Genomic DNA, 26680 nt, shown 5'->3' on the forward strand with positions numbered 1-26680 from the left:
GTGGTGTCCTAAGTGTCCCTTAAGAGATTGAGATGTTTTGGTACTTCAGGTTTGTGTCCTCAGCCACACAAAGACTTGTCTAAACTTCTTTCTCTGCCACTTTTTATCCCAGGGTCAAGGGTTTTGATACATAAAGCTTACACGGGCTGAGTATCTGGGAGTGCTGGGGAAAATCCCACTTGTCAGCTGTGTTACTGTTGGCACCCTGTGGGAAGGAGAAGGATGTTGTCCTGCCACATTTGTTTTGTCTTTGAGGAGGTCTCAGATTTTTTTAAACTGGATTGTAACCAGTTACATTGGTAACAGAGCAGTTTTGTTCCTGATTTAAGGAAAAATCCCTGGAAGAAATGCAAGCACACTTGTGTTATGAGATAGGTGAAGAGGAGAGAGTGTTGGGAAGAACACACAAACATTTACAGAACTGGTGGGCATTACCATAATAATTGGTATTAGAATGACTACAAGAACTGTTGTTACTACTGGCTGGGAAGTATTTGATGATTCAGAGAATAGAAAGAAAGTCCATAACCTAACAGTTCTTTTTTTCTCTGTAGAAGAAATCTTCCTGATCCACAGAATCAGGAAATATCAGATGTTTTGCCTTGCTTTGTTACAAATGTTAACAATCCTTGTATATTTGATTTTTTTCCTCTTAAGTTATCTGTGCACATAAATTTCTGCAGGAGCAAGAGCTAAGTAGTCCAACATGACGTGCTAGATAAGAGCTTTGCAAACAGTCCTGAGAGGTGTTTGAGTGTTACTAACCTCTTCAGAAGGTTGACTCCTGAAAGACAAAGCCCTGAAAAAAGTTTTGAATGCTGTGGGATATACTTGCCTTAAAAAACATTTTCTGAAGCCAAATGAAACAAGACCTGCTTAGAGTCCTGTGAAGTGAATCTGACTTTTTTTGCGAATACTGGAGCTGCAGGAGAGTGACCTGAAACAAGCCTTTCCTGTGCCTCACCAAGGTGACAGCAAAGCCTCTGCCAATCCTCTGAGGCTCTGTCAAGGAAGAGCCATCGTTCAGGCCCTTGTTCCATTGTCACTGGGAGCAATAGGATGAGAGCAGCTTGAGAATCAAACTTCCACCTGGGTGAGCCTACAGGGCTGGTGAGGGAGACAGCCTCGGGTGGCACTGCTTGTCACCGCTCAGGACAGGGGTGTGATATAAAAGGCTTTGTAATACCTGGCTTTAAATAACTGTCAGTAGTGTCTTTTAACCTCTCTTTGGTTGGTACAGCCCCACATCTCTACCAGGAATATTTTCTTTCACGCTTCTGTATTCAAATGAAACTGGACAGTTGTGATTGATTGCTTTCTACAGACATCTCATAGCTTACAGTCTTGCCATGGACCAGAAGGTAAACAACACTTCTGAAAAGTTTTTGGGAAAACAAATTTCTGTAGAGCTCTGCAGAAGTGCCTTGGTCCTGTACTGTGCTTATTTGGGTGAAAATTTCCCATTTATTGTGCAGTACTTAACCCTCATAGAACATATGTTCAGACACTAATGAGAAACCTTTGGTTTATATTTGCATAGTGGTGTTTAACAAGGAATTGCCTTTATCCTAAGCCTTGAAGGCTGGGGTGACTGCAGGCCTGCCTTTTTTGGCACATACAGGTTTTCTTGCCTCTGCATTGAAAGCAAGAATTTTGCTGTGCAGTGGGAGTGAACACCATGCAAGTTTGTATCCTGGCCTCTCTTTCTAACTTCATTTGATGCAGATAGAAAACCCTAAAAACAGTTGTTTCTGTACTGGACTGTAATCCTCTCCTGTGTGAGTTGCAAGGAGCACTCTCTATTCCTGTCACATATCTTTCTACCACTCAGATAGTGGGAGTACTGGGAAAGGGGAAACTCCTCCTCTTCCTCTGATCCCAAGGGTCTTGGCTAACAAAAGGTTTTCCACAGAAGTGCAGTTCATGTTTAGCTGGCATGCTTTTTGCTTTGGAGCCAGGTAAATAAAAGGCAGTTCTGCTCTGGAAATAAAATATCTGTTGATGTGTAGGATATCTGCATTCTCCACAAGCAGGTGTTATGTAGGGGTGTTTCTGAGACAAGGCTGACACATTGAGCTGTGGTTCAGTCCTTCTGTGATCTGTCTGTCCAATGCATAAGTGGTAGGAAGCAGGATTCCACTTTTTTACATCCTTATTTTCAAAATGGAGATGCAGTGGGAACAAAACTGCAAGTTGCTTGTTTTGTTCCTTTTGTGTAAACTGACAGTTTACGTAGTTCAGCAGCTTCAGCCCCACTGGAGCTCTCTCTGTTATTGCAGCAGGCATTGCTGGGCGCCGAGCAGTGCAAGGAGCAGAACTGTTACATGGAAGTATCTTTTAGTTACATTTCTGCACAGAACTGGATTTCTAATGAGGGCAGGAATCTACAAGGTGCTTTATGGCAGGAGACACAGAGTTCCAGTTTTCTTTTCGCTGTCTCTGTTGCTCTTACAGTGCCCTGAGGCAGCAGGGAGGAAACGCTTTGCCCTGCCACATTCCTGCTGTCAGTGTGATGCCAGTTGATGACTGGGCAGCACTGGAGTCCTGGTGGTGCCTCTGCAGTCAGTGGTGTGACCTGTCAGCTGCTCCCCTGCCTGCCTGGCTCTGCAGGCCTCCCCCCATTGCTCTCCAGGTCTCTCATCCCTCTTTTGAGACCTGCCCTAAGCTTCTGGTGTATCTCTGCTTCACTTCCAGTACCACGAGGAGTGGGGTGAGGGCAGTTAAAGCTCCCAGCTCTTCATTCCCAATTGTGTTGTAGAGAGGGGGCCTGAAGGCCACCTCAGCACTTCCAGCCTGCCTTTGTACACGTTCCTCGACACCCAAAGCAGTGTGAGGCCAGTCTGGTTTTAAGCCTCAGACAGGAAGTTTGGGATGAGCCAGATTCACTGACACCTTATTGACTCCTTAACCAGTGCCTGTGTGGGATTCTGCGTATTTTACAAAGCCAGGCTGTCAGGGTGTGCGGGACAGGAGCTCTCTGCATCTTGTCTGCCCCCCTTGCTCAGGTGTGTGGCTGCTCTTTGCTCACTTGTGTGTTTGTTTGTGAGGCTGGAGTTCTCTTCTGACTCTGTGTGCAAAGCAAATATTGACTTGTGGACTAATGGCATTTGCAGCTCCAGGATATGCCTTTGCCTGACTTGAGGGAGACGCTGATGGGGGAAGGGAAGGAAGGCCAAGGGCATCCTCCTGAGAGTTCCCTTGGACATTTCATTGAGCAAATCAGGAGTATAATTTGGAAAATGTAAGTTTTCTGGTTGTGAGAAGACAAAATTGAACTGCCTGGTTCAGTACAGAGCTTTTGTCTGATTTCTGAGAGAGGGAGATGTTAAATTGGACACAATCTACTTGGGATTTCAAAAGCTGAGCTGGAAGAGGCTTCTAGAACTACACCTACGTGCATAGCCTCCTGATGGCTGCTGTGACTTTCAATCACTCCTCTCTCTTCCAAAACTTTCTTTCTTAATAAAGGAAGAGAATAGAGAGCAGTGGAAACCAGCTGACAATCCAGAGGTGGCAGTGGGATTTACTGCATACACTGTTGCTTTCTGTTCATTAAACATAAAGGAAAACAGAGTTTTTCCCAAACTAGCTTACTGTCAGAAGAGGTGTTGTAACTGTCAGAACAGAGGTGAAGTTCTTGTGACAGTGAATGAAAATTATTCTAGGAAAAAATTGTTATGCTTGTTCTGTTCCTTCTGATGGTACTCAGAGGAGGTTCCTGCATAGTTACTGGTTGTAAAGTTTTCAGGATACAAAAACATTGCATGGTAAAATGTTTGCCTTCTGCACAGTCTGCTAGAGGTATGCTGCCTTTTTGGTGGATTTTTCTTTTTAATCAGTGGGGGAAGAACACTCTTGGGAAGGAGTTCCTGTCCCAAAATAAAGGTCCTACTGAAAGGCTCCAGATGGTGTAATTTTGTTCTTAGCACATCCTGGCCCTACCAGCACAGGCTTAGGTGGGGATCACCTAAGCAAAAGAGGCCAAGCAGGTAAAACACAGGCAGCAGGAGATTGCTCTCTGGTGTTTACCAGGAGCCAGCTAATTGAAATCTCTCATACTACAGCTGTGGGGAAGAGCCAGTGTGTCCAGGGGAGGCACACTACTTCCAAGTGGAAGTAAATTTGCAGGACTCCTTTGCAAAAATCAATTTCTAAAGGATACCTGCACTAGAAATTAAACTAATTGGACATAATCCTGCATGTTGTGTGTTTGCAACTCCACCAAAGGTATTGCAGGTGGAGTTTTTCAAATGGCTGTACCTGATGCTGACTGCATGCTTCCACTGTAGCCTTCTTTTTCAGGTACATCACACCTGTGTTCCTGCAGGCTGGAAACAATGGTGGTGTGATTTGTTTTGGACTCTGAATTCAAAAAGTAAATCTGTGATTAACAGGTACTATTTGCATTTTAGCAAAAAATACATTTCTTTCAAAATATGAAGACTACCTATTGCGTGACCACAATTGCTTCATATAAGAAACTTAAATTGCCTTTAAACATGGGAGATGCTCCTTAATGTGTGGGTTAAACTGGTTTTGATTTTGTAGTACTGAGGGTTTGGGAGTTGCCATTAATATTTGTTGGATCTGATATATTTTTTCCTTTGTATTTCTTACTGTTTCTTTATTTCAGAAGTGTGTACATTGCAAATAACAGCAACTTCACACATGTGGTTTCACAAGCTTTGTGGAGCTTCTTTTGTTGCTTGCTATCTCCTGGCGAGAGAGTTGCTTTAGGTTTGTATCCCTCAGTCAAAGGAAAGACCTTACTATGTCAATCCTACAGTCAGATCTCCTCCTCCTCCTGGCTCACACTAGGAGGTGCCTGGCTGTGCCAGGGAACCTTCTTCCCAGTTCCTCTGATGCTGGAAGGGCTGCAGTGGCCTCAGCACCTTCTCTTGGAGACACCTGGCTGTGAGGGCAGTGCCCAGGGCAGTGCCTCCACGTGCCACGGCAGGAGCCTTCCCTTACTGTGATTCCTGCTGCTCACCCTGCCCTGCTGCACAGCCATGTCAGCAGCAAGGTGAGCCTCACGCTCTCTCTGGCCTCTGTCCCAGATGGGTGCTTGCAGGAAGGTTTCTATGGGAACCAGGGGCAGGAAAAACCTGCCCACCAAGTTCAGTGCTCTAATGGCAGGGAGAGGAGAGCAGGCAGGGGGATGATCCCCAGCAAGGCAGAGGCCAGGGCGTGATGACGTGGGCAAGGGAGGGTGTTCCATCTGCTACACCTGTCTTGGGACAAGGAGAGACTCACTGAGCTCTCTCCTGCCCTGTTTCCAAGCACTGTGGTTAATGCCCTTATTATGGGGTTTTCTCTCAGCCACGTGCCTGACACCCTGGCCTGGCTGCTCCACAGCAGGTTGGGTCAGCAGTGTTGTACATGCAGTGAAGGTTAACAGTGGCTGAGGGGAGTCTCTGCTCACAAGCTCAGAGCTCAGGCAATGCCAAGCATGGCACACATACCATGTGATGACTGCATTCCTAATAAAAGCCATTGGAAACAGGGTTAACTGGCCTGAGAGAAGACAGGGGAGGAGGACACCTTGCAGGCTCAGGACCACAGCAGCCTTTGGTTGCAAGGCAGTGAAAAAAACATCAAAATACACTCACAGCAATGTTGAAGTAATGTCAGCCAATTTACCTGCTTGGGGTGCATGCTCTGTGTGTTCCCATGCAATATGAGCATGCAGATGCTCATTTTGTAATTGTTGCTATGTCTTCAACTACTAGAGAAGAGTTGGTGCTAAGGAAACAAACGGACTGGAGTGTAGGGAAGAACACACAAACATTTGCAGAGCTGGTGGACATGCAACTGACCATCCTGTGGACAACACTACTTCTCAGAAACAAAAGCTGAATTTTTTTGTTTGTTTGTTTGTTTGTTTGTTTGAGATTCTTTTTGCCCTAAATGTTAGTGTCAGAATGGATCAGTGTCTGTTCATCCTTTCTGGCCTTTCTCAGGCAGAGATCTGTTTAAATCCATAAGGAGGAAACCTTATCATTTGTGTTCCCAGACACAGATGTTTTCTATGCTTTTGCAGTGGTGTGCAGCTGCTTATCTTGGAGTGCTGTAGCAAGTCACTTCCTGGCTGCAGGTGCTCACTGGAAAGTTCACTGAGATGCAAAGGCCATATAACCTTGTACTAATCAGAACTGTGAAACAGCTTGGATAGGGCCTGTGGGATGAATCCCTGGGTTCCCCCTTTTAGCAGCTTACAGTCATAAGTAGCTTTAATGAAAAGGGAAGCTGGAAAAGCCATCCTAGGTGTGCAAATGTTAGTTTCTCCCAGGTTCTTTCCCAAGGAAGTGTGACTGATCCATCCCAGCACTGCCTTTATCTGCTTGGTAGGGGTGGCTCTTGCTGTCTCCCACACACAAATTGTAAGGTTGATCTTAAAGTCCAGAATCTCTCTGATTACTGAAGTATTCCATTATTTTCCTGGAAATCCCCATAAAAATATGCTGTTAACTAGTGTCAGGAAAGCAAGGAGGGGAACTCTATTGCTTGATTTAGTTCAGAGGAGCCTGGTTTGTGATTCATTGCAGAGGTGCTTGATACTGTCTTGTCCTTATCCACAGGCTTCAGGGACTTGTATTCTGCAGCCCTACACACTTTACTCCTGTGGTGCTACTCCTAAAGTCTCTCTTGGACTTAGAGCATCTAATGATTACCCCTTAAACCCTTTTCACCACTCCTGTCCCTTCTCCATGGTCAGTGTCTTCAGAGAATGATGATGTGTGGGCTATTTTCTTAGTTTACATCATTAAACAAAGGACTCACAATATGCAATGGAAAAGTTCTTAAAAGTTGACTTGTTTTTTTGACATTCTTTCAATCAGCAATGCTGTTATTGCCACAAGAAATTTGGCAAATGACAGTGTGCTATTTCTAGCTGGTCAGTAGGTATGAAACCAAAAGGAAATTCCAGTCTCTGGAATTTATTTCTTGTATACTAAGGAATTTAATTTTCACATGAGGAAGTTGTGTGTGATGGGTCTGTCAGTCCTCCACCATGTTCTTAGATGTTAATTGAATTTTCTCATCACCCTTTTTTTTCTTTTTATAACAGGAGTGTAGCATTTCACCTCTGTGGACAGCATTTCTGGACCTGCTGACACCTGTGGCACTCAGCCTTGCCTAGTGCAATGTCAGGTGAGCACGCAGAAATTGACACAGTATCTCTCATTTCCTTCCTTGCTCTGTCTTCAGCTGAAACTTCAAAACAAAGGTTTCTGGTTCCAAGAGCCATTCTTTACATAAACATACCTTCTGGTCAGATTGAGAGAGAGGAGACTTTGTGACCCAGGAGCATTTTCACTCAGGGTGAACTCATTTCCTTCTTTTACAGTGTAGAAGCTTTTTCAGATATTGAACAGAGAGGAAGAAGGAGTTTGAAATGTGTTCTGCCTTCCCCATTTTTCCTTAAGATTTACTTGATTCTCTTCTCCCCCCAACACTTCCCCCAAAGTGAGTGGCTCACAATGACTGTGAGAGATTTTTGCTGTACAGTGGTAGCTCTAGGACAGGCAGAATGCTGAAGAATAACTGGAGTTCAGTTGTGCACTTCTGAGATAGAAGCTTTGCTAAAACTAGATGGTCTTCTTAGAGAAGCCAACTTTGCCACCCTGTACTTATTCCTAGACCTTCCTGGTCAAGCTGGTTATTTCAGGGCACATAACCCTGGGGGAGACTGTGCTTCCAGGCCAAGTAAACCTTTGTCTTGCTGATAGAACAATAGAAGACTTTCTATTTTTTATCTGCTTCAGTTGCAACACTTGATATCTGCTTGTATTCCAAGGGAAGCTGTTCACTGGGGCTCTACCTGAGACTGCAAGGGTGCTTGTGTTGAACACAAAATACTGAGGTTACAGGCATACTTTCATTGCTGCATCTCTATACATGATCTGGCAATATCCCAGCCCGTTGGGAAAAAAGGGAGCAGTTGAGCATCTTTCTGAGGGCTCTGATTTTTCATTCTGGTGCCTGAGTGACAGTTTCAGGGAATTCTGGAGTTCTGCTGGTGCTGGTCCATAGGAGGAATTTACTTCTGCAAAATAATATTTATTTGGTGATAATACCCCTGGCTTGTTGCTGATCTCACAGCTTTTCCAAGCAGGTGAGTGATCATGTGATGCCATGGAACGATTTCTCTTCCCTAATTGCTTTCTTAGAGATAACTCCATTTGGCCCTTTTGCCTCTTTTGCTCAGTAAAAAAGAACAAAACCATCTGAAATTACTGGCTTCCCTGGTGAAGTGGGAGCTGTCTCAATGTTTAGAGTAGCAGTAGCAACAAACTGATGAGTGAGTCCTTCCCATGCTGGAGCAGTCTGTAAGGAGTGTGGATCTTCCAAGGGTGTTCTTCCAGATTTTCACTGCTATGTGTTGATCTCTTTCTGTTTAGGCCGTCACACTCCCTCTGCTGGGGGTCCTTTCTCAGCACTCACACCCAGCATTTGGCCTCAGGAGATCCTGGCAAAATACACACAGGTACAGTGTGGGACAGGGTGAGGATGTTCTCTGGTTCTGCAAAAGTAGAGGGAACCTGGTGGTTTCTGGTGGTGTCTGAAAGCCACAGGGAAAAGGAGAGAGAGGTGCACTTTTCCTCCAGTGCTTTGGTTATGGACTTCACATGTTTTGTGGTTGCATCCTTTTGCAAGAGGATCTTGCAGAGCACAAAGAAACTTCTGTGAATTATTTCCCTGCTGTTTTGCAACTATTGCTCCACTGTAAAAATGTTGACACCCTCAGGGAGCCTCTGTCATCATCAAGCTACTCTGGATGGTTTGTGCATGGCAGGAAATGCTTGTCACCAGGTGGGTGGAGCAGGAAGGAAGGAAGCAGCTGTGGAATTTTGTAATATAGCCACAGTGTTTGCTGATAGCAGATTAAAGCTTTTATTTGGAGGTATGTGGGCAGCACTTCTTGCTTCTTAGGTGCTGCCTGATTCCAGTGCTTGCAAGAGTCCCCACAGGAGGTGCAGGTGGGCTTGCAGGAAAGGGGAGAGAGCAGTAGGTATTTACTCCTAAAAACATCTTGGAGGTAATACCCAGTGTGTATCCCCCAGTACGCCCCAATGCCAACCATGAGCACAGATGAGGAAGGTTGAGATTTGGGTCATGGACCTTAACTTTCTTTGCCTATAATTTGGACTTGCATCACAGGTGCAAATCCCAGTTTTGCCTGCTGCCTTTCAAAGGAAATTTGAGAGCAACAGGCAGAAGATGGAGTGGTGCAGGGAGCTGAGTTTGCAGTGTGTGTGCAGAGGTAACAGGAAGGACAGCTGTGTATTAGTGATGCAGGCAGTAGAGGCCACTTTAGCTGGTGTGTGTATATCCCTCAGTCCATGAGGAGGGCTGTGCTCACCTCCAGGTGAGCAGTTCTGATCTTGATAAGATGCTGAGCTCAAGTCCTGCTGAGAAAATCTGTGTAGTTTTTTTCAATGGAAAAGTCAAAATGGAAATGGCAGGCAACGTCTCCTCAGCTGGGAATTGTGGTGGGAGGCTTTAAAAATTAAAGAGCAAGGGGTCTAATTGCTCAAAGGGCACAGAGTGGGCAGTGGTGGGATGAGGCAATATCCATGTGTCTCTGTTTGGTTATTCAGTGATAAATTGCTTAAAATGTCTGTTTTCCTTCCTCACATCTCCCAGAAAGAAGAATCCGTCGAGCAGCCGGAGTTCCGCTATGATGAATTCGGTTTCCGAGTTGACAAGGAAGGTAAAACCAGTCCCCTCTCTCCCACTTGCATTATGTTCAGCCCTTCCCATGCTTTCAAGTGTGGCAGGATTTTACAACCATCCTGTGCTAAGTCTTGTCCACCCACCTGTTTCTGTATCCTATCATTTGTAATCAAGTTCAGAGCATAGACCGTGCAGCGATCGTTTCCATCACCTTATGCTGTGCCTTGGGGAAGAGGGAGAAAAGCTGAGGAGTTACCATTTCCATTAGCAACTGCATGCTGGAGAAGAGCAGCTTTCCCTGTTCACAGTGGGATCTCCATTGTTTTCAGTAGCATTGCAAGGGCTCGTAGCAGGCACAGTGAAATGTGCTGTCTGCTGAAAAACTCATGGCCAAGGAGAGTGGTGCTATGTTCTGCCCACCTCAGCAAAGTGTAGGACAAAAGCCTACATCCTAGTTTTTCTGCAAGCTGTGGAGGCAGACAACCAAATAGGGAGGAGGCATGGATTGCTCTTGAAGCTGAGGATTAAAGTACAGCAGCTGGCTGCCTTAGCAAAGAGGAAGAGAAAGAAGTAGGAGATGTAGGAATTGTTTCATGTGTTCTGGGGGTCATTCCCAGGGCTCAGGCTGTATAATGTAAGGGCAGAAGTTGTTTGCATGTTTGCCCTGAAGTACCTTGAGTCATAGAGGGTCCTCTTTGAAGCAATGACCTGAAGATGAGGACAGAACACAGTGATTTTTTTTGGCCAGAACATCTGTGCATTATAAAATCAGCAGAAAGATTTGGAGCACATTGCTGGGATGTATTATATTATGAAGGACAGAGTGCCTTATGTCAAACCTGTCCTTGTGCTAAAGTATCTATTTTAGGAAACCAACCTCAGGTTAAGGTGCTCTTGCATTGTGAATTTGGAAGTGTCCTTATTAAAGCATTTTTGGTGATTAAATATCCCCAAAGTTAACATTTTGCACCTCATTACTTCCATGAGCATATAGCTTCTGCTTTCCAGCTCTGAGGCTTGCTATGCTTTTGTCAGCCTGATTTACAGATCCTTACAAAACCCAGCAGGATGGCTGCTGCCAGGATCTTGTTTAATTCCAGCCACACTGTGGTCTAAGTCATGAGTAAGTAGAGACTAGAAGCATGCTGACAGCTTCTTTAGTTCTCAAGGTCCCAAGCCTTCTGCTTATGACCATAAAATTTGCTGCCTGGAGTGGGCAGTTAGAAACCAACCTTTGCCTTTCCATGCTCTGACTGGAAGATATGAATGTTTTGAATGTGCTTTTTTCAGATGGCCATCCTATTCCCCACCCTGCCATGTGTTCATTTCCTCTCCTGTTCCCTCTCTCACTTGTTCCCATTCTTTTCCCTTTGCTGAAGCAGATGGTGCTGAGCCAAACTCCAGCAAGCTTCTGGGAGTCCCACTGACAGAGGAGCCACAGCAGAGGCTCAAGTGGCAGGCTCATCTGGAATTCACACACAACCATGATGTGGGTGACCTCACCTGGGACAAAATTGAGGTCACCCTGCCACATTCAGACAAGCTGCGCTCCCTGGTTCTCGCTGGCATCCCACATAGCATGAGGCCACAGGTGAGAGTGCTGCCTGTTCTGGGCAGGCATTCCTGCCTGGAGTGAGAGATCATGGAATGGGATCTCTTGAGAGGATGCCAGATTATGGCTTTCTGTGGCTGAGTGACTTCTGTCTCTGTTCACCCTGTCCCCCCAGCTGTGGATGCGCCTTTCAGGGGCTTTGCAGAAGAAGAGGAACTCAGAGATGTCCTATCGAGATATCGTGAAGAACAGCTCTAACGATGAAACCATTGCTGCCAAACAGGTAGGAGATCCTTCAATGCTCAGTGGGAAGAAGGCAAGATTTGCTGTGTGAGGAGGATGGGGTGTCTGCCTGACACCTGCAGCAGGGGCAGTTGAGAGGATGTGTGGTTAACTCCTAATAAAGCTTAATCCTGTGGGGCATATTTCTCCTCTGTTTTGTTAGAAAAACAATTATTTTCCTCTGCTCTTTCAGGGGACAGCAGGAAAAGGTTTAGAAAATGTGGCAGCAGCTCTCTGGCCACATACAGCAACAGACAACTTTCCCAGGCCTTTCTGGGAAAAAGCTGTGAGAAGATCAGAGAAAAGAATGAAAAACAATTCTTATCTTAACTTGCTGCACGTGTTGTTGTGAACATGTGGAATGTGTTATGGAGATTGGTTTACCAAAGGGTGGTTTCCTAATTAGGCAATGGTGATGATGTTTTAATTAAAGGACCAATCAAGTACATGTGTATCATAACTATCTATAAAAGCAATGGATTTCTTAATAAAGACAGATTGATCAGCCTTCTGTCAATCATGCAGTCAATGCTAACTATTACATAGCAGGGGCCCATTGCTATGATATCTGGTGACTGCCACCTTGTACTGCAGCCTAGGCTGAAGGCACAGGAGCTCCCTGCCACGATAAGAAAAATGCCACAGTTGCATCTCATCAAACATCCTCACAGTCACTGAGGGAAGGGAAGGATGAAAGGCTGACAGATGCAACTCTGTTGAGATTGTGGCAGCCGCTTTCAGGGCCTGTCTTTGTTCCCTCGAACACAAAGTTTGTGAACATCTATTAAAGACTGTTAAAGGATGTTTTCCCTCTTCCTTTGACCTCATGGATTTGGCCAGGTTGTTGTTTTTTCTCTGGAATACGTTTGTTAGGAAGCTGTGCTTGAAATCCAAGCAGATGTAATTGCCAGCTAGTGAATGTTTCCTATTGTCAGTGGTGAAACTAGGGTCTGAGTTTAGGCAAGTATTTCTAGGGATTTGGCAAGCCACTGTTTGCACTGGCATTTTCCTACGTGTCACTGAAGGCTGTTAAACTGACCCCAGATGCTTGGACAGGGACATCTTCTTTGGTGACTTACGGGTGTGTGTGGGGAGGCAGAGTTCCCTGAGGCAGGGGGCAGGGGGAAGTGCAGAGAGCTGAAGGCAGTTTTTCAGATGCTGCAAACTGATTCTGTCCTTGTTTATGGCTGCCTGACAGATTGAAAAGGACTTGCTACGCACAATGCCCAGCAATGCCTGCTTTTCCAACATGAACAGCATTGGGGTGCCACGGCTGCGCAGGATACTACGGGGACTTGCCTGGCTCTACCCAGACATTGGATATTGTCAGGGCACTGGCATGGTAACCTGCTCTTTCAGAGTGTCTTTGTGATAGGAATCAGTTTGTTTCTGGCTGCTACACCAGAGTGTGAATGATTTAAGGTAGTGCTGCCAGATACTGTGATCTCCAAGTGAGCTGAAGAGAAACCCCTTCCACCTGGAAGACTTTTCCTAAGGAAGGGAGAGCAGAATAGCACCCTACACCCAAAGATACAGAAGACTTTGATCCATCTGTTGGGGAGGGGGCAGTCATTATACTGAGGAGAAATCCCTTCAGTGGAGACTGCAGTAGAGCTCCTGCAGAAGGAATATTTTTGTCACGTAGATACTGGTCCATCTCTCCACATGAGAAAGTGGGGAAAGAGTTCTACTCTTAGAACATGCAGTTTTTCTCTACTCTCTACTGTAAGAGTTCCTTCTTAGAACACGCAGTCTTTCTTCCTTCAAAATCCTAGGTGGCTGCCTCTCTGCTGCTCTTCTTGGAGGAGGAAGATGCCTTCTGGATGATGTGTGCTATCATTGAGGAATTGGTTCCCGCCTCCTACTTCAGCACCACCCTCATGGGTGTGCAGACAGACCAGCGTGTCCTGCGGCAGCTCATCGTGCAGTACCTGCCCCGCCTGGACAAGCTGCTGCAGGAGCACGACATTGGTAAAAGTGTGCCCTAGAAATTTCTTGCCAGGGTGACATGCAGACAAAGAGCATTGTTCTTTTTTCAGAAAGGGGAGCATCAGGGAGAGGAGCAAACCTCCTGACCCTGGAGGCAATGCATGGAGGAAAGCCCTTAGGAGAGTCCACCTTCACTGGCTGACTTCCTCTGTTGTGATTACTTTCCATGTCTCTGTTCACAGAGCTCTCCCTGATCACCTTGCACTGGTTCCTCACCTCTTTTGCTAGTGTTGTCCACATCAAGCTGCTGCTGCGTATTTGGGACCTCTTCTTCTACGAGGGCTCTCTGGTGCTCTTCCAAGTCACTTTGGGCATGCTAAGTATGAAGGTAATTCCCAACTCCTTTTCCTCCTTTATTGTACTTCAGTGTTTAATTCTGAGGTTTAGGGACAAGAAGATTTTGTATCCTCTTGCTGTAGGGGGTTTGGAAGTGTGTTAGGGAAGACAACGTCCTGCTGCCTTCAGAACTGGAGGCTGTGAAAAACTTCTAAGGCACTTCACAGAAATTAGGGATTGCTGTTTCCTGTGCATACATACCTCATTTGTTTCCACATAATTAAACCTTGCAGCTGCCACCCTCTAATCAGTCTAGATCCCAACCTGAGGATCCATCTTATCTAAACCAAAACTATCAATACCTCTTGATTTTGCACAATCTGGGAGGAAAGAGAAAGCCAAAGTTGTGATCATCTGGGAAGTTTTGGATGGTATTGCTTGAATGCTCTAAGAGATGACTGCATTTGATTTGGCTGGCCTGATCTTTTCCTTTTCTATGTGAAAAACAATTTTGTATTCAGTTTGCTGTGTGAAGGGCAAGGGTGATCCTGATGGCGAGGTGGAGCACAGTTCGACATGGTGCTCTAGAGTACAGCTCCCATTCTCTTATCCCTGGCAAGATTCCTGCTATGACTTGTCCCAGTGGTTGGTGGAGAACAGGTTTGAGTTTGGTTTTCTGTGCTGATTTGATTTCATTTCAATGGTGAATGCTGTGATTCAAAAAAATGCCAGCTAGAATTCTTGGAGGAGAGAGCAGTAGAAGATGCTGTTCCCCTCTCAAAAGTAACTGGGACTTTTCCTGTTGAAGGTTTTTTAATGGAATTTTCTAGTTTTACCTGCCCAGTCTGTACACTGGGAATGTAAAACTGCATCTAGCAGCCCCAGGAGCACAGTTGTCATGCTCACCCCTCCATGAGGTAAAAATGTCTGTGTTGTTGCAGGAGGATGAGCTGATCCAGTCTGAGAACTCTGCCTCGATCTTCAACACGCTGTCAGACATCCCGAGCCAGATCGAGGACGCGGATGTGCTGCTGCGGGAGGCCATGCGCGTGGCGGGCTCGCTGACCGACGTGGCCGTGGAGACCCAGCGCCGCAAACACCTGGCCTACCTCATCGCTGAGCAGGGGCAGCTGCTCAACTCCAGCTCCACTGTCAACAACCTGTCCAAAGTGAGTGCACAGAGTCCCTTTTTACCTTACAGAATGCCTTACAGATTCCCACCCATTTATGGTTTGAGAGCAGGAGGTCCTCCTGTTTGAGAGGATTTTTGGTTCCAGGATAATTGTTACCGGTGAAGAAAATGTATTGGGAAGTCCTATACCAATTACATGCTGCCAGTTCTGTCCTGGTTTATAAATCCCCAGATGAAAGGGATATTAGCACTGATTGTAATTATCATTCATGAGAGTGATGATGAAATGTGATGCGTTTCATTAATGAAAACTAAAAGAAACAACATATGCTTTTGGCAGAATTTGCTTGAAGCACACAGAGTAGGAACTGAATTTAATCCATTAGTAAGAAACTAGTACACTAAAATAACCTTGGGAGGTAGAGTCAAAAAACAGCAGCATCTGCTTTTGAGGGGCCAAATTAAAAATGCAGCAGTGTTTAATCTTAGACTAAAATCTACAATCGCAGACAACATACTCAGGCAATTCTAAAATGTAATACCCATCCACTTAGAAATTTATATGCAATCACATGTGGAACTGCTTTTTGCAACAAATAGAATTAGAGTTAAAATTATTTACACGGATCATGGTTGATTCTTGGACTTCAATTATGCTTTTGTAATAATTAAGGTATAAATAACCTGTTGAACATGGAGCAGATGGAGCAGTAAAGCTGATTCAATGCATTTGGACTAGAACAGCTCCTGTCCAAAAATGCCTGTTCACTTGCCTGCCCCTTCTAGTGGTAGCTGTCAGGACCCCTTGCCCAGAGCTGACTGGTGTGGAGAGTTGCTTTATTTTATTTCTGGAATCTGTCCTGATGTGTGCACTTTGTTCTCTGTTGCCTCTCCCGCAGATTGTGCGACGCAGGACTCAGCGCAGGAAATCTGGCATCACCTCTCTGCTTTTTGGTAAGAACAGTGCTGTGCCTTTCGTGTGTGGTTGGTGGCTAGAGCAGCTTAGGAAGGAGGGGAGCAGGCAAAGCAGGGAAACATTGGGACAGAGGGATTGGAGAGAAGGGAGTCAGAACTGAAGGATGAGAGGGAGGAAGTGTAGTTTACTACTTGATTTCTTTGATCTTACTGCTGGCTGGGGGTCTACGTACAAATCACAAACAGATGGGACTGCTGTGTAACGTGCTTTGAGCTGTTTTATTTTTCAGCCTCAGTTTCATTACATGATTATGACAATGGGAACATGCCATTAGCTCACATCCCAGGCAGCAGACCAAGAACTTAATGTTACAACTTACTTTATAAGTTTTTTGACCAATCACACAAAGCAAAAGCATATTGATAGTAGTCCTATCTAACTACTAGAAGCAGGGGTACCTTTGGTTAAAACAATGCCTGCTTATTTCGAATACAATACCTGCTTGTAAGCCTTAAAACACAATGCACAGAGCTCCATTATTAAGCTTGAAACTTCCTAATATCTTGCTAGATAAACTTTTCTGTAGCTTAAGGAGTTATTCTAGACAAGCATTAATACACAGACCATTGTTCTTTGTCCTTACTTTTCTACATTTTGCATAATTTTTCTGCTGACCTATCCCAAGGCTACTGCTTATCTCCAATCACAGTTCTGCTGTCTCTGAGGCCTGCCTTTTGCAGCTTTCCCAAAATCCTCTGATTTTATGGATTCCCACAGATCTGAGCTCAGAAAGTAAATTTTAGGTTATACAGTCCATGAATAGTGGACCACGGGAGGTGCACCTCAGCCCAGCTGTAACGTCCTTCTTGCACTGACCAACAGGTCAAACACATTTTCTGGCAGACCTTATGCAGTCCACAGGCTGGATGTGGTACTCTGATCTTACTCTGCTCAGTTCAGGAACATCTCTGAAGATGTGAGAGAGGGCAGGATGTCTAGTGTGTCGCCCATCAAAATTATAAATGAAAGCATCATTATGTTTTCCTTACTTATTGACAGTTTGATGTTGTTACTTCAACAACAAGGGGAAGTCTTGCTTTTGACTCTTAATTTTCTTCACTTATGAGCCAAGCCAACATATGTCCAGAAAGGGCACAGTCAGAATAGCTTTTGCAGGGTGTTAAGAGTAACTTATTTCTTGACTCCATAAGAGCCCTTTCTGCTGTAAGTCTCAGTGTCATCACCTTACTTGAAATTGGCTAGCCTTCTTGAAATTGCCACATGTCACCACAGGAATTGTTTTTCCGGAAGAAGACAACATACTGAATTTGCAGGGCTCAAACAGTGTTCCTGTTGTTGTTGAAATGACCTGAATAAATCTAAAAATGGGCTTTACTGGTCTTTCCAGAGAGGAGTTTTTCTCATGTTCTCCAGGAAGCTGATATATTGTCATGGGTTTCCTACAAGCACATAGAGCATTACATAGAAAAATTATGGTGGAATACCCATGATTCTGGAAAGTCAAGCATGCAGAAGTGAAGAAATGCAGGAAAGTTGCTTGTGCAATCTAAACTCAGAGCTTTTGTGTGTAATGTTATAATATAGTTGGTACAGACTGAACTGGCAGGGAGCTTGGCTGCCACATGTACCTATCTTGTGTCTCTGTCCTTGACAGTTTAAGTATTTTTATGGAAGTGATAGTGAATTATGCATTTGCACAAAGATAAAATTTAAGTTCAATCTTCAAAATATATCAGTGGTAGAACAGAGATAAGTGATAGGGTTTTATCATTTTAGTGGGGCTTCTGTACAATGACCATCATGTGTTTTGCCTAACATTACTTTTAGTATTTAAAATGTTGGGTAAAACTGAGAAGTTGTCATCCTGCAGCAGTTGACCACAATGGAAAAATTCAGCCCAAGTGAGAGGAAGGAAAGCTTGTATGTGATAAATTCACCCTCTACCAGGAACTGACAATCAATCCTAAATTTAAAGTCTGCTGCCTGTGATAGTTACTGTGTAAAACTGGTATTTAGCCATCATCTGGGAAAAAAGGAGAGCTTACCCAGAGCTTAATTCTTAATTCTCCTTCCTTAGAGTGAATTCAGATGTGTAGTAACTTGGGCAGGAGTCATAGAATCACAGGAGCACTGTTTAGAAGAGACCTCTCAGTTCTGTATTCCAAAGTCTCCTGCTTAAAGCAGACTCTTGCTCATGCTAGATCAGGTTGGTCAGGGCTTTGTGTAGTTGAGATTCAAAGAGTTGAACCAGATTTACAATGCAGGAAGAGAAAGAAATAATGAAAGATTATTTGGTGGAGAGCAGAACGTGCAAGAGGTGTTTTCCTGTTGTATGGGCATTGCAGCAAGGGAATGCTGAAGAGTTCCTGCTGTGCAGAGCTGTGCAGCTCATCAGTCTTTGCAGGCTCAGAGTAGAGCCTGCTCACATGTGGCTGGTCATGCAGTGTGGTTTCCTGTTTGGAAATGTTCACTTTCAAACTTCAACACCCACATGTTGAGTGCAGTGAGGTGAGTCTGGAAGACACGCCAGCTGCTTTCCTCTGTACCATGCCCACTCTAAGGTGGGAGAGTGTGGGACTTGATTCCCCACATTTCCTGCTCGTGTTTGGCTAGGGTTGATCTGAGTACAGAGGGAAGAGCACAGTGTTTTGGCCAGATGGGACTGAGAGATGACAGAAAGAATCAATGGTCTATGTAAATGAGAGCAGCCCACAGAGCTAGTGTAGCTGTGGTTTGGTTTCTTCTCTAGTCTCGTTTTATTTTAGCAGCATGAAATTTCTGGAAAACCCCGACGTCTGTGCTCACCTATCTATTTTCAGTCTCTGCATCTCTGAATAGTGAGAATTCTGGCATGCTCTGTACCTACCCCTGGATACAGAGGAGGAGATTTTGTTATTTTTTTTATTGCTTGGACTGGGAGTAACTGCGCCCCACAATTTTTCTAGTTTAGAAGCAAAGTTCAGTTTTCTCTTAAGCTCTGTGTATCTGATGTCTCTCAAATAATTTAATGTAGCAAATAGAAAACAATTATAAAAATGATTTTATACCTAATTTTGTGCTTTTATTGATGTTTCTGTAGTTTGGGGTTTTTTTATTAGGATCACATGATTAAAGAGATACTCTTAATCAGTTTTCAATTAGCAGAAGCTTAATGTGTATATAGCTGTTGCAGCAGTTGTAACTCAGGCCATGCTTTATTCATATGGTTTTCTATAATGCTGCTAGAAGATAAGCAGAGTACTGATTTGCTAGCCAATGGTTTACTGGGTTCCTGAATAAAAGCTGTGTTTGTACAAACATTGGAAATCAGTGAAAAAATATCAGTGTAAATGTTAATTTTGTTAATCAAGCTACCACATCTTCAGTATATTATAGAGGGAGCAATAGATATATGAAAGTGCACTTTGGATTTAATACAAAATTATTTTTTTAGAAAAATAAGCAAATGTTTCATTGTTCCCAAACATCATATACCCAGTGTTTAAGGCATTTAGATACATTAAGTGTCTAAAGAATCCATCTCATCAGGTATCTTTCTGCATAAGGTAATAGACATAGGCTGTCAAAACTCCTAGGGGGATTAGTGATAGTTAAAAGATGCTTTGGTAACTTTTACTTTGGGCTCATGACCATTTCTGTACAGCCCAAACATTTGAAATCTGGCTCTTAAGGAGTTTGAGGTCTCTTGTGGCTCTGACTTCATGACTGGCCCAGGAAAGTGGGCTGTCTTGGTTTTTCAGATCTTTTCCAAGACTCAGTGGAGAATGTGCTCTCAGCCTGTGAGTTATACAAATATCAGAAGTAATTCAACCAAAACCTGATTCAGATTCAAGAGAATTTCAGTTGAAGGGAATTATTGCAAGTTCCCCAGTCTTGTGTCCCACCTTTCAGCTGACTGTATATTATAGGCACTTCTCTAAAGTAGTACCTTGGTATGCTGAATTTCCCAGACAGATCAAAGATGACATATTCCAGTTCCATATGCAATTTTTTGTTGTTGTTATCTTATTGTATTTCATATTTCTAGAGTCCCATCCTCTTGTTATGACATTCTTAAAGTCCATACCTTCTAGCTGGTTTTCTACCATGCAGCTCTTCTCTGCTGTGCAGTTCCTCATGGCTTCACAGGGGCTTCTCCTTGGCTCTCGACCCACCCCTTTTATCCCAGTTATCTTGCAAGCCACAGCTGCTGCCCAACTAAGGACTTCACAGCTGTGGCTCATTTATAGCAACTAGGACCCACTTATCCAATAATACATAGGACTCTCACTACATTTTACAATACATGTTTTATCCCAAGACTCAAAGGCCCCATACACCACACAAGTACAATACACACAATTTTCCACAGCTCTTCAGGCTGCTACAGCTCTCAGGCTGTCCTACTCTCCACAGCTCTTCAGGCTGCATACCTCCATCACGTCGGGGTCACCAATTGTTGTTGTTATCTTATTGTATTTCATATTTCTAGAGTCCCATCCTCTTGTTATGACATTCTTAAAGCCCATACCTTCTAGCTGGTTTTCTCCCATGCAGCTCTTCCCTGCTGTGCAGTTCCTCATGGCTTCACAGGGGCTCCTCCTAGGCTCTCGGCCCACCCCTTTTATCCCAGTTGCCTTCACGAGCTACAGCTGCTGCCCAACTGAGGACTTCGCAGCTGTAGCTCATTTAGAATAGCTGGGACCCACTTATCCAACACATAGATCTTACAGGGACTCTCTCCACAGTTTTTGAAGTATCATCTCCTTAAAATTTGATGCAGTCAAATTGGTATGTACTATTCACATTATTGAATAGATTGGGTGTAAGTGCCTGCCTTAGTTTAGGTACTGCTGATGTGAGGCTTTTTTGGTTTCTTCAGAACCAGGAATTTCTAACAGTAACAAAAAAATTAATACCATGTACTTGCTTTACTTCCCTTGTCTTCCCTCTGGCTGCATGGGCTCCACCAGGGGATGATGATCTGGAGGCACTGAAAGCCAAGAACATCAAGCAGACAGAGCTGGTGGCTGACCTGCGTGAGGCCATTCTCCAGGTGGCACGGCACTTCCAGTGTGTGGATCCCAAGAACTGCATCATTGTGAGTGGAAACAGCTGGATCTGCACAGCTGTGTGCTCTAGGCATGGGTTTTGAGTGTTCAACACGCGACAGGGCTGTTCAAATGCTCTTGAAATGTGGGCTTGAGAAAGAACATGCCAGGTGTAATGGCTGGAGGGTGAGGCTTGCTTAATCCATTTGTGGTGGAGGGCTGTGCTGAGAGGTTGTCTGCTTGTCTAGGAGCTGGAAAAGGTTTGGGAACAGGGGCAGGCAAGCTTTGGCAGACAGTTGTGAGTCACCTGTGGGCTTTGATTCCTCTCTGCTCTCCTGTGTGTGCCTGCTAGGATCTGACCCCAGACTACAGCATGGAGAGCCACCAGCGGGACCACGAGAACTACGTGGCGTGTTCGCGCAACCGGCGCCGCCGAGCCAAGGCACTGCTGGATTTTGAGCGCCACGACGACGACGAGCTGGGCTTCCGCAAGAACGACATCATCACGGTGTGTCAGCCTGGGCACAGGCACAGCCAGCTTGTTTGGGATGCTCTGCTACCTCTCCTGCAGGGAAAGGAGGGAGGAGATGAGCTCAGAGCCCAGTTAGGAGCCCAGGAGAGGCATCTGGTGCTCCTAGGGACTGCCTGGGAATGAGGCAGTGTGTTCCTGTGAGTGTTGTCCTGTGGGTCATTCTGGCTGCCACCACAAAGTCCCTTTCCTGGCTGCTGTACCGCTGTGCAAAAGGTGGATTTGGTCCAACCCAAGTCCCAGTTTAACACTGCACACCAAATTGTAAAAGCATCCATTTGTATTTAACTGTGAGCATCCCATCTAAAACTGGGGAGAAGAGGATGTTTGCAGTAGCTTTGTGCCCTTAAAGGCCCTGGACTATGTGAGAAGAGAACATTGGCAAAGCAGTTCCTCATTGTGGACACACAGTCAGACAGCTGTACCCCTCCTGCCACCGCAGCCTCTTCAACTGCTATTTTCCACTCCCTCTTTTTCAGATAATTTCCCAGAAGGATGAGCACTGTTGGGTGGGAGAGCTGAATGGACTGAGAGGTGAGAACAGGATGGGTTGCACTGAGGAGAGTGGGGCCAGATGCAGAGCAGCCATTCATCTACAACAGCACCAAAGGCTCCACCAGGTCCCCAGAGTATCTGCCAGGGGCAGAGGAAACGTATGAGAGCAGTCATGCAGCAGTGACCTGGTCACTTGGGGTGGTTGGGGGCATGTCACCACTGCTGCATGTGGGCAGTGTCCTGCAAGTGGCTTTATTGTGCAGCTGCCTTAGTTATTGTGATTTTTGAGGCAGCTTGCTTCTTTCTTTGGTGGTAGGCCCTATGAACTCTGATTTTTTTCTCAGCTCCCACTGGGCTTTGTGTAAGGATTTCTCAGTATCTTTGTCAGGCTCATCTCTTTGTTCACTCTTTGTAGGTTGGTTTCCTGCAAAATTTGTGGAGATCTTGGATGAGCGGAGTAAAGAGGTATTTAAAAACCCCACAATTACAAAAAACTTTACAGTTAAAAAAAAGGGTTATGTCATAACTAAAAAACCACAGTTGAAAAGAGCCATAGATTTCCCTCTTTCAGTCTGTTTGCTTTCTCTGGCCTCTGAGTGCTTTGTGATGTGATCAGGCAGCTTATCTTCCTAAACCTGTTTACCCAAATTCCAAGTGGAGAGTGAGGGCCCCAGAGGGCTGCCAAGGCACCTGTGTGAGATGCCTGGGCTTGCAAGGACCCTAGAGATGAGGAAGCAGGGCAGTGTTTCTGTCTGCTCCCAGCTGCCTGTGTTCTTTTACTCCTTTGAGGCTGTACCTATGGATCCTGCTCATGCTTTGTGACCATGACAGTAAATTCTTCCCAAGCAGTTGTGCCCAAGGGGACAATCTGTCTTAGTTCCTCTTACAGCTGGCAGTGATAGGATGGCACTTATCTATAGCAGATACTTCAATATGTCCTCAAGATTCAGGTAGTGTGCATGAGATAAACATCAGCAGCTGTTGACCTCAGCAGTTTTCAGGGGAAGTGGAGAAGGCCTGGTTCTCTCTCTTCTCAGCATTTGGGGAGTGAGGAAGAGCTGAAAGGCTGACCCAAGCCCCCAGAGAGATGTCAGTATTGACCTATCACTTCCTTCCCCCTCTCTCAGGGCTCCTTAGATGCAGATCACCTCTCTGTGCACAGAAATGTTCCACACTGCTGAGGGTTTCTGCTCCTAACTGTGGAAACAGAAAGCATCTCACTTATGGGGGTGTTAGGAGACTGTCAGGGTGACACCTCAAAGTGGTGTTCCCCCTGACCTGGAAATTCCTATTTGGTTCTGTTTGTCTTGACTTTGAGCAGTCTACGGAGTCCCAGAGACCTCAGTGCAAGTCCCTCTCCACACCTTAGCTCAGTCAGCATCACACCATCTCATTCCTGGGTGCTGAATGCTGCCGGGCTGGTGCTGGGGTCACTTGTGGGGTCTCCTGGGCACCACCTGAACACAAAAGTCTCAGGAGATCCCCTGCAGTAGCACAGAACATGGGGCCTTATGCAAGAGCATGACAGGTAGAAGAGGTGGGGAGGGGGTTCTGGGAGGGGGTTCTGGCAGGCACCTGGGTGTGGAATTGGTCTGTGCAGAGGTGTGAGTGGATCACCTCCATGCTCTGCCCCCTGAGAGCTGGCTCTCCCTGTTCCTCAGTACTCCATCGCTGGAGATGACTCTGTCACAGAGGGAGTGACAGACTTAGTGCGAGGCACACTCTGTCCAGCCTTGAAGTCCATATTTGAACATGGATTGAAGAAGCCATCTCTGCTGGGGGGTGCCTGCCACCCTTGGCTGTTCATTGAAGAGGTGAGATGTCCCAGTTATTTCGTGGGGCAGTGCTGCCAGTGGGCTGAGGTGGTGGGTTTAGGGCAGGTGTGCTGAGTGTCCCTCTGCCCCTCCAGGCTGCAAGCCGGGAAGTGGAACGGGACTTTGACTCTGTGTATTCTCGCCTTGTGCTCTGCAAGACTTACAGGTCTGTGCCCTGCTCCTCCATGCTCATCAAACTGATGCTGCTCTGCACCTTGGCAGGGCTTGTGGTCTGCCCCATTCTCCTGTGGGTGTGGTGTCAGCAGGCTGTGCCTGTGCTGACCTGGGCTGGCAGTGGCTCTTGTCCTCTCCCCTGGGCCCCTGTGTTTGATTCTGGGTCTGTATCTGGCTCTCATGGCTGCGGGGCACCCCTGGGCTCAGCAGTAGCATGAGAGCTGTTGGGGTATGAAGCAGGAAAGGCCTGCTCAGGGTGACTGGAGCTAGCTGGGTCTCTGCTGTGATCTTTACAGGCTTGATGAAGATGGCAAAGTCCTCACTCCAGAGGAGCTGCTTTACCGGGTGAGTGCTGCCCCAAGCCCAGCCAGAGCCCAGCTCCTACTTTGGGGATGTTTCCTGTGGAGACTGTTGGAGGGAGATGCTCCAGAGTCTCCCAGACCTTCTCTTAGCCCCTCTGGTGGTAGCAGGGGGCACTGGTGGGGGTGGGCAGCATTTGGCTGTGTTGCTGAAGTGGCTGCCCAGCAGTAACCACACCTTCCCTCCCTGTAGGCGGTTCAGGCTGTGAACATGACACACGATGCTGCACATGCACAGATGGATGTGAAGCTTCGTTCTCTGATCTGTGTTGGACTCAAGTGAGTCATCTGGACCTGGTATCCTCAGCATTTTGGCTGCAAAGAGCTTGGGAAGGGACAGAGTGGGCTTAAGGACAGCAGTGGTTTCAGTCTTACGCCACAGCATCGCTTTTTCCCCCCTCTCACTGCAGCCACTGGGAGAGACTTGTTCCTTGTGTGTTGTGCTGGCCTGATGCCTTGCTGGAAGAAGGAGATCCTGGTGTATGGGGTGGCTCACATGAGTTTACGGGGTTATCCTGTTCCCACAGGGCTGGGGACGGGGGTCAAGGCTAGGGCTGAAAACAGACTAGCCCAGAGGGATGGGGTTTCTTTCCCTGGCTGCAGCTGAGTAACAAGCCTATACCCCATTGTTGCAGCGAGCAGGTGCTGCACTTGTGGCTGGAGGTGCTGTGCTCAAGCCTGCAGACTGTGGAGAAGTGGTTCCATCCCTGGTCATTCCTGCGCAGCCCTGGCTGGGTGCAGATCAAATGTGAGCTGAGGTGAGTGTCCCCATGGCATGTCCCCCTGCCAGTGTCTGGAATAGATTTCCCCCTCCTGTGCAGGAGGTGGCCCTCACTACAGCTGGGTTTGGACCCTCTCCAGTGAGTTGCAGCGTGGGCTGCCCAGACATCCCAGCCATAGAGATTTCCTGCTGTGTGCTGAGGCAGCAGGGAATCTCTGGGCAGTTCTTTGTGAGGCACTGTGCCTGCCTGATCCAAGAGCAGAGCTTGGCTCCTGGGGTCCTGTTGTGACAAGCAGGCAGCCTTTGCCTGCCTCCTGCTGTACACCTACTCTGATGGAGAGTCTGCCTTTTCAACCCCACTGCTCTCCATGTCCTTTGCCAGGCACTCCAAGTCCAAGCAGGGAACAGGGAATATCCTAGGGAGACAGTTGGACAGTCATTGGCTGGGAAGGAGCCAGTCACCCACTGACTCCCTGGTTAGGTGAGAGGGCTGAAAGCAACTTTAGTGCCTGAGCTTGCACAAGGCAGTCACTTGGAGCCCAGGGCACGCATCTCTGGGGCTCTGGGCATCAATGCTCCTGGCCCTCCTGCACTCTGCAAAGCCAGGTGAAGTCCCAGGGAGCTGGAAGGCAAATCCCCTGCTGTCACCACTGCTCCAGCCTGGTTCCTGCTGTCCTTGAGTGGAAGCTGCCTTTTGTGTGCACCACCCACTTGCCTCAGGCCCCAGTGGGAGCATCTGTAGCCAGAGCAGCCCTGTGTGTGCACCCTTCAAGGTGTTCTCAGCCTACTGCTGAATGGGAGGGCGTTCCTGCCACCTCTGGGCTGCCGTGTCCCACAGCATGGGGACAGTGCCAGTTGGGCACAGCCAAAGGACCGAGTGGGACTGGTTCATTTCTTACCTCCTGCTTGTCCCAGCCAGCAAGGGAGTGCCCTGTGCCAGCCCCTCTGAGCACTGCTGCTGCAGGCCACTTCTCTTGCTCCAGGGAGAGGGAGGGGGCTGCAGAGCTCTGAGGTGCTGCAGGAAGGGCTCTGCTTTCTGGAGAGGAAGCTGCCATCTGCCATTGCCAGCTGCAGTTGTGCAGCCCCCAGCCAGGCATGTCTGCAGTCCCCCAGAGCTGGGGCTGCCCCTGCCTCCCTGTGCTGCTGCACAGGCTCTGTAGGGGCTGCACTTGAGTCACATCTTCAGGCTCCTTCTTCCAGCCTGGCCTGGGAGGATGTGAAGCCCAGCAAAGAGGGAATGAGTGACTGCTGCTGTCTTTTCAACACCATCAAACAAGGAATTTCACCCTTGTAGGCTTAGTGGCATGCCAGGACAAGCTGGGGAGACAGTGTATTTGTGTGCCTGGGGCAGCAGCTGTGGGCAAAGGCTTTGAGTGTGGTCTGGGGGGTCCATTTTAACATCACACTCTTCTGGTTTTGTTGCAGAGTCCTCGGCAAATTTGCTTTCAGCCTCTCTCAGGACTGGGAGCTGCCAATAAAGAGGGAGGTGAGTAGGTGGCATCTCTCATTCTTTCACTCAGCCAGGGGCTTCACTTACTGCTTCCCTCTCCCAGCTTTGTGCTTCAGCCCCTCATCTGCCTCCTCTGGAGCCAGCTCCAGAGGCTGTGGATGGGGCTGCTTTCCAGCAGCTGCAGCAGGAGCTGTGGGGCAGTGGTGGCAGAGGGGGCTGCCTGCCCTGCCCAGCTGGGGCAGAGGGAAGTGTCAGGCTCCCT

General features: G+C 46.7%; 1 protein-coding gene across 4 annotated transcripts in view; it reads left to right on the top strand.

The window, feature by feature from the left end:
* SGSM3 (small G protein signaling modulator 3) overlaps window positions 1-26680 on the top strand; it is a 31634-nt gene that overhangs the window by 2499 nt on the left and 2455 nt on the right. For 2 of the 4 annotated variants that reach the window (XM_058805767.1, XM_058805769.1), the window contains 20 exons: window positions 7070-7152; window positions 8403-8488; window positions 9649-9715; window positions 11061-11269; window positions 11406-11513; window positions 12711-12854; window positions 13288-13483; window positions 13684-13829; window positions 14719-14946; window positions 15809-15863; window positions 20799-20926; window positions 21229-21384; window positions 21885-21939; window positions 22316-22365; window positions 23562-23714; window positions 23810-23880; window positions 24185-24233; window positions 24441-24526; window positions 24883-25005; window positions 26394-26454. In XM_058805767.1, coding sequence (XP_058661750.1) covers window positions 7146-7152; window positions 8403-8488; window positions 9649-9715; window positions 11061-11269; window positions 11406-11513; window positions 12711-12854; window positions 13288-13483; window positions 13684-13829; window positions 14719-14946; window positions 15809-15863; window positions 20799-20926; window positions 21229-21384; window positions 21885-21939; window positions 22316-22365; window positions 23562-23714; window positions 23810-23880; window positions 24185-24233; window positions 24441-24526; window positions 24883-25005; window positions 26394-26454 — 2178 coding nt within the window. In that variant the 5' untranslated portion in view covers window positions 7070-7145. Of the gene's footprint in view, window positions 1-4289; window positions 4395-4651; window positions 4738-7069; window positions 7153-8402; window positions 8489-9648; window positions 9716-11060; window positions 11270-11405; window positions 11514-12710; window positions 12855-13287; window positions 13484-13683; window positions 13830-14718; window positions 14947-15808; window positions 15864-20798; window positions 20927-21228; window positions 21385-21884; window positions 21940-22315; window positions 22366-23561; window positions 23715-23809; window positions 23881-24184; window positions 24234-24440; window positions 24527-24882; window positions 25006-26393; window positions 26455-26680 lie in introns of those variants that run through there. The other 2 variants (XM_058805768.1, XM_058805770.1) reach the window with 2 other exon arrangements.

Source organism: Ammospiza caudacuta, chromosome 5 (genome assembly GCF_027887145.1).
Source record: "Ammospiza caudacuta isolate bAmmCau1 chromosome 5, bAmmCau1.pri, whole genome shotgun sequence".
In the NCBI taxonomy this organism is placed as follows: domain Eukaryota; kingdom Metazoa; phylum Chordata; class Aves; order Passeriformes; family Passerellidae; genus Ammospiza; species Ammospiza caudacuta.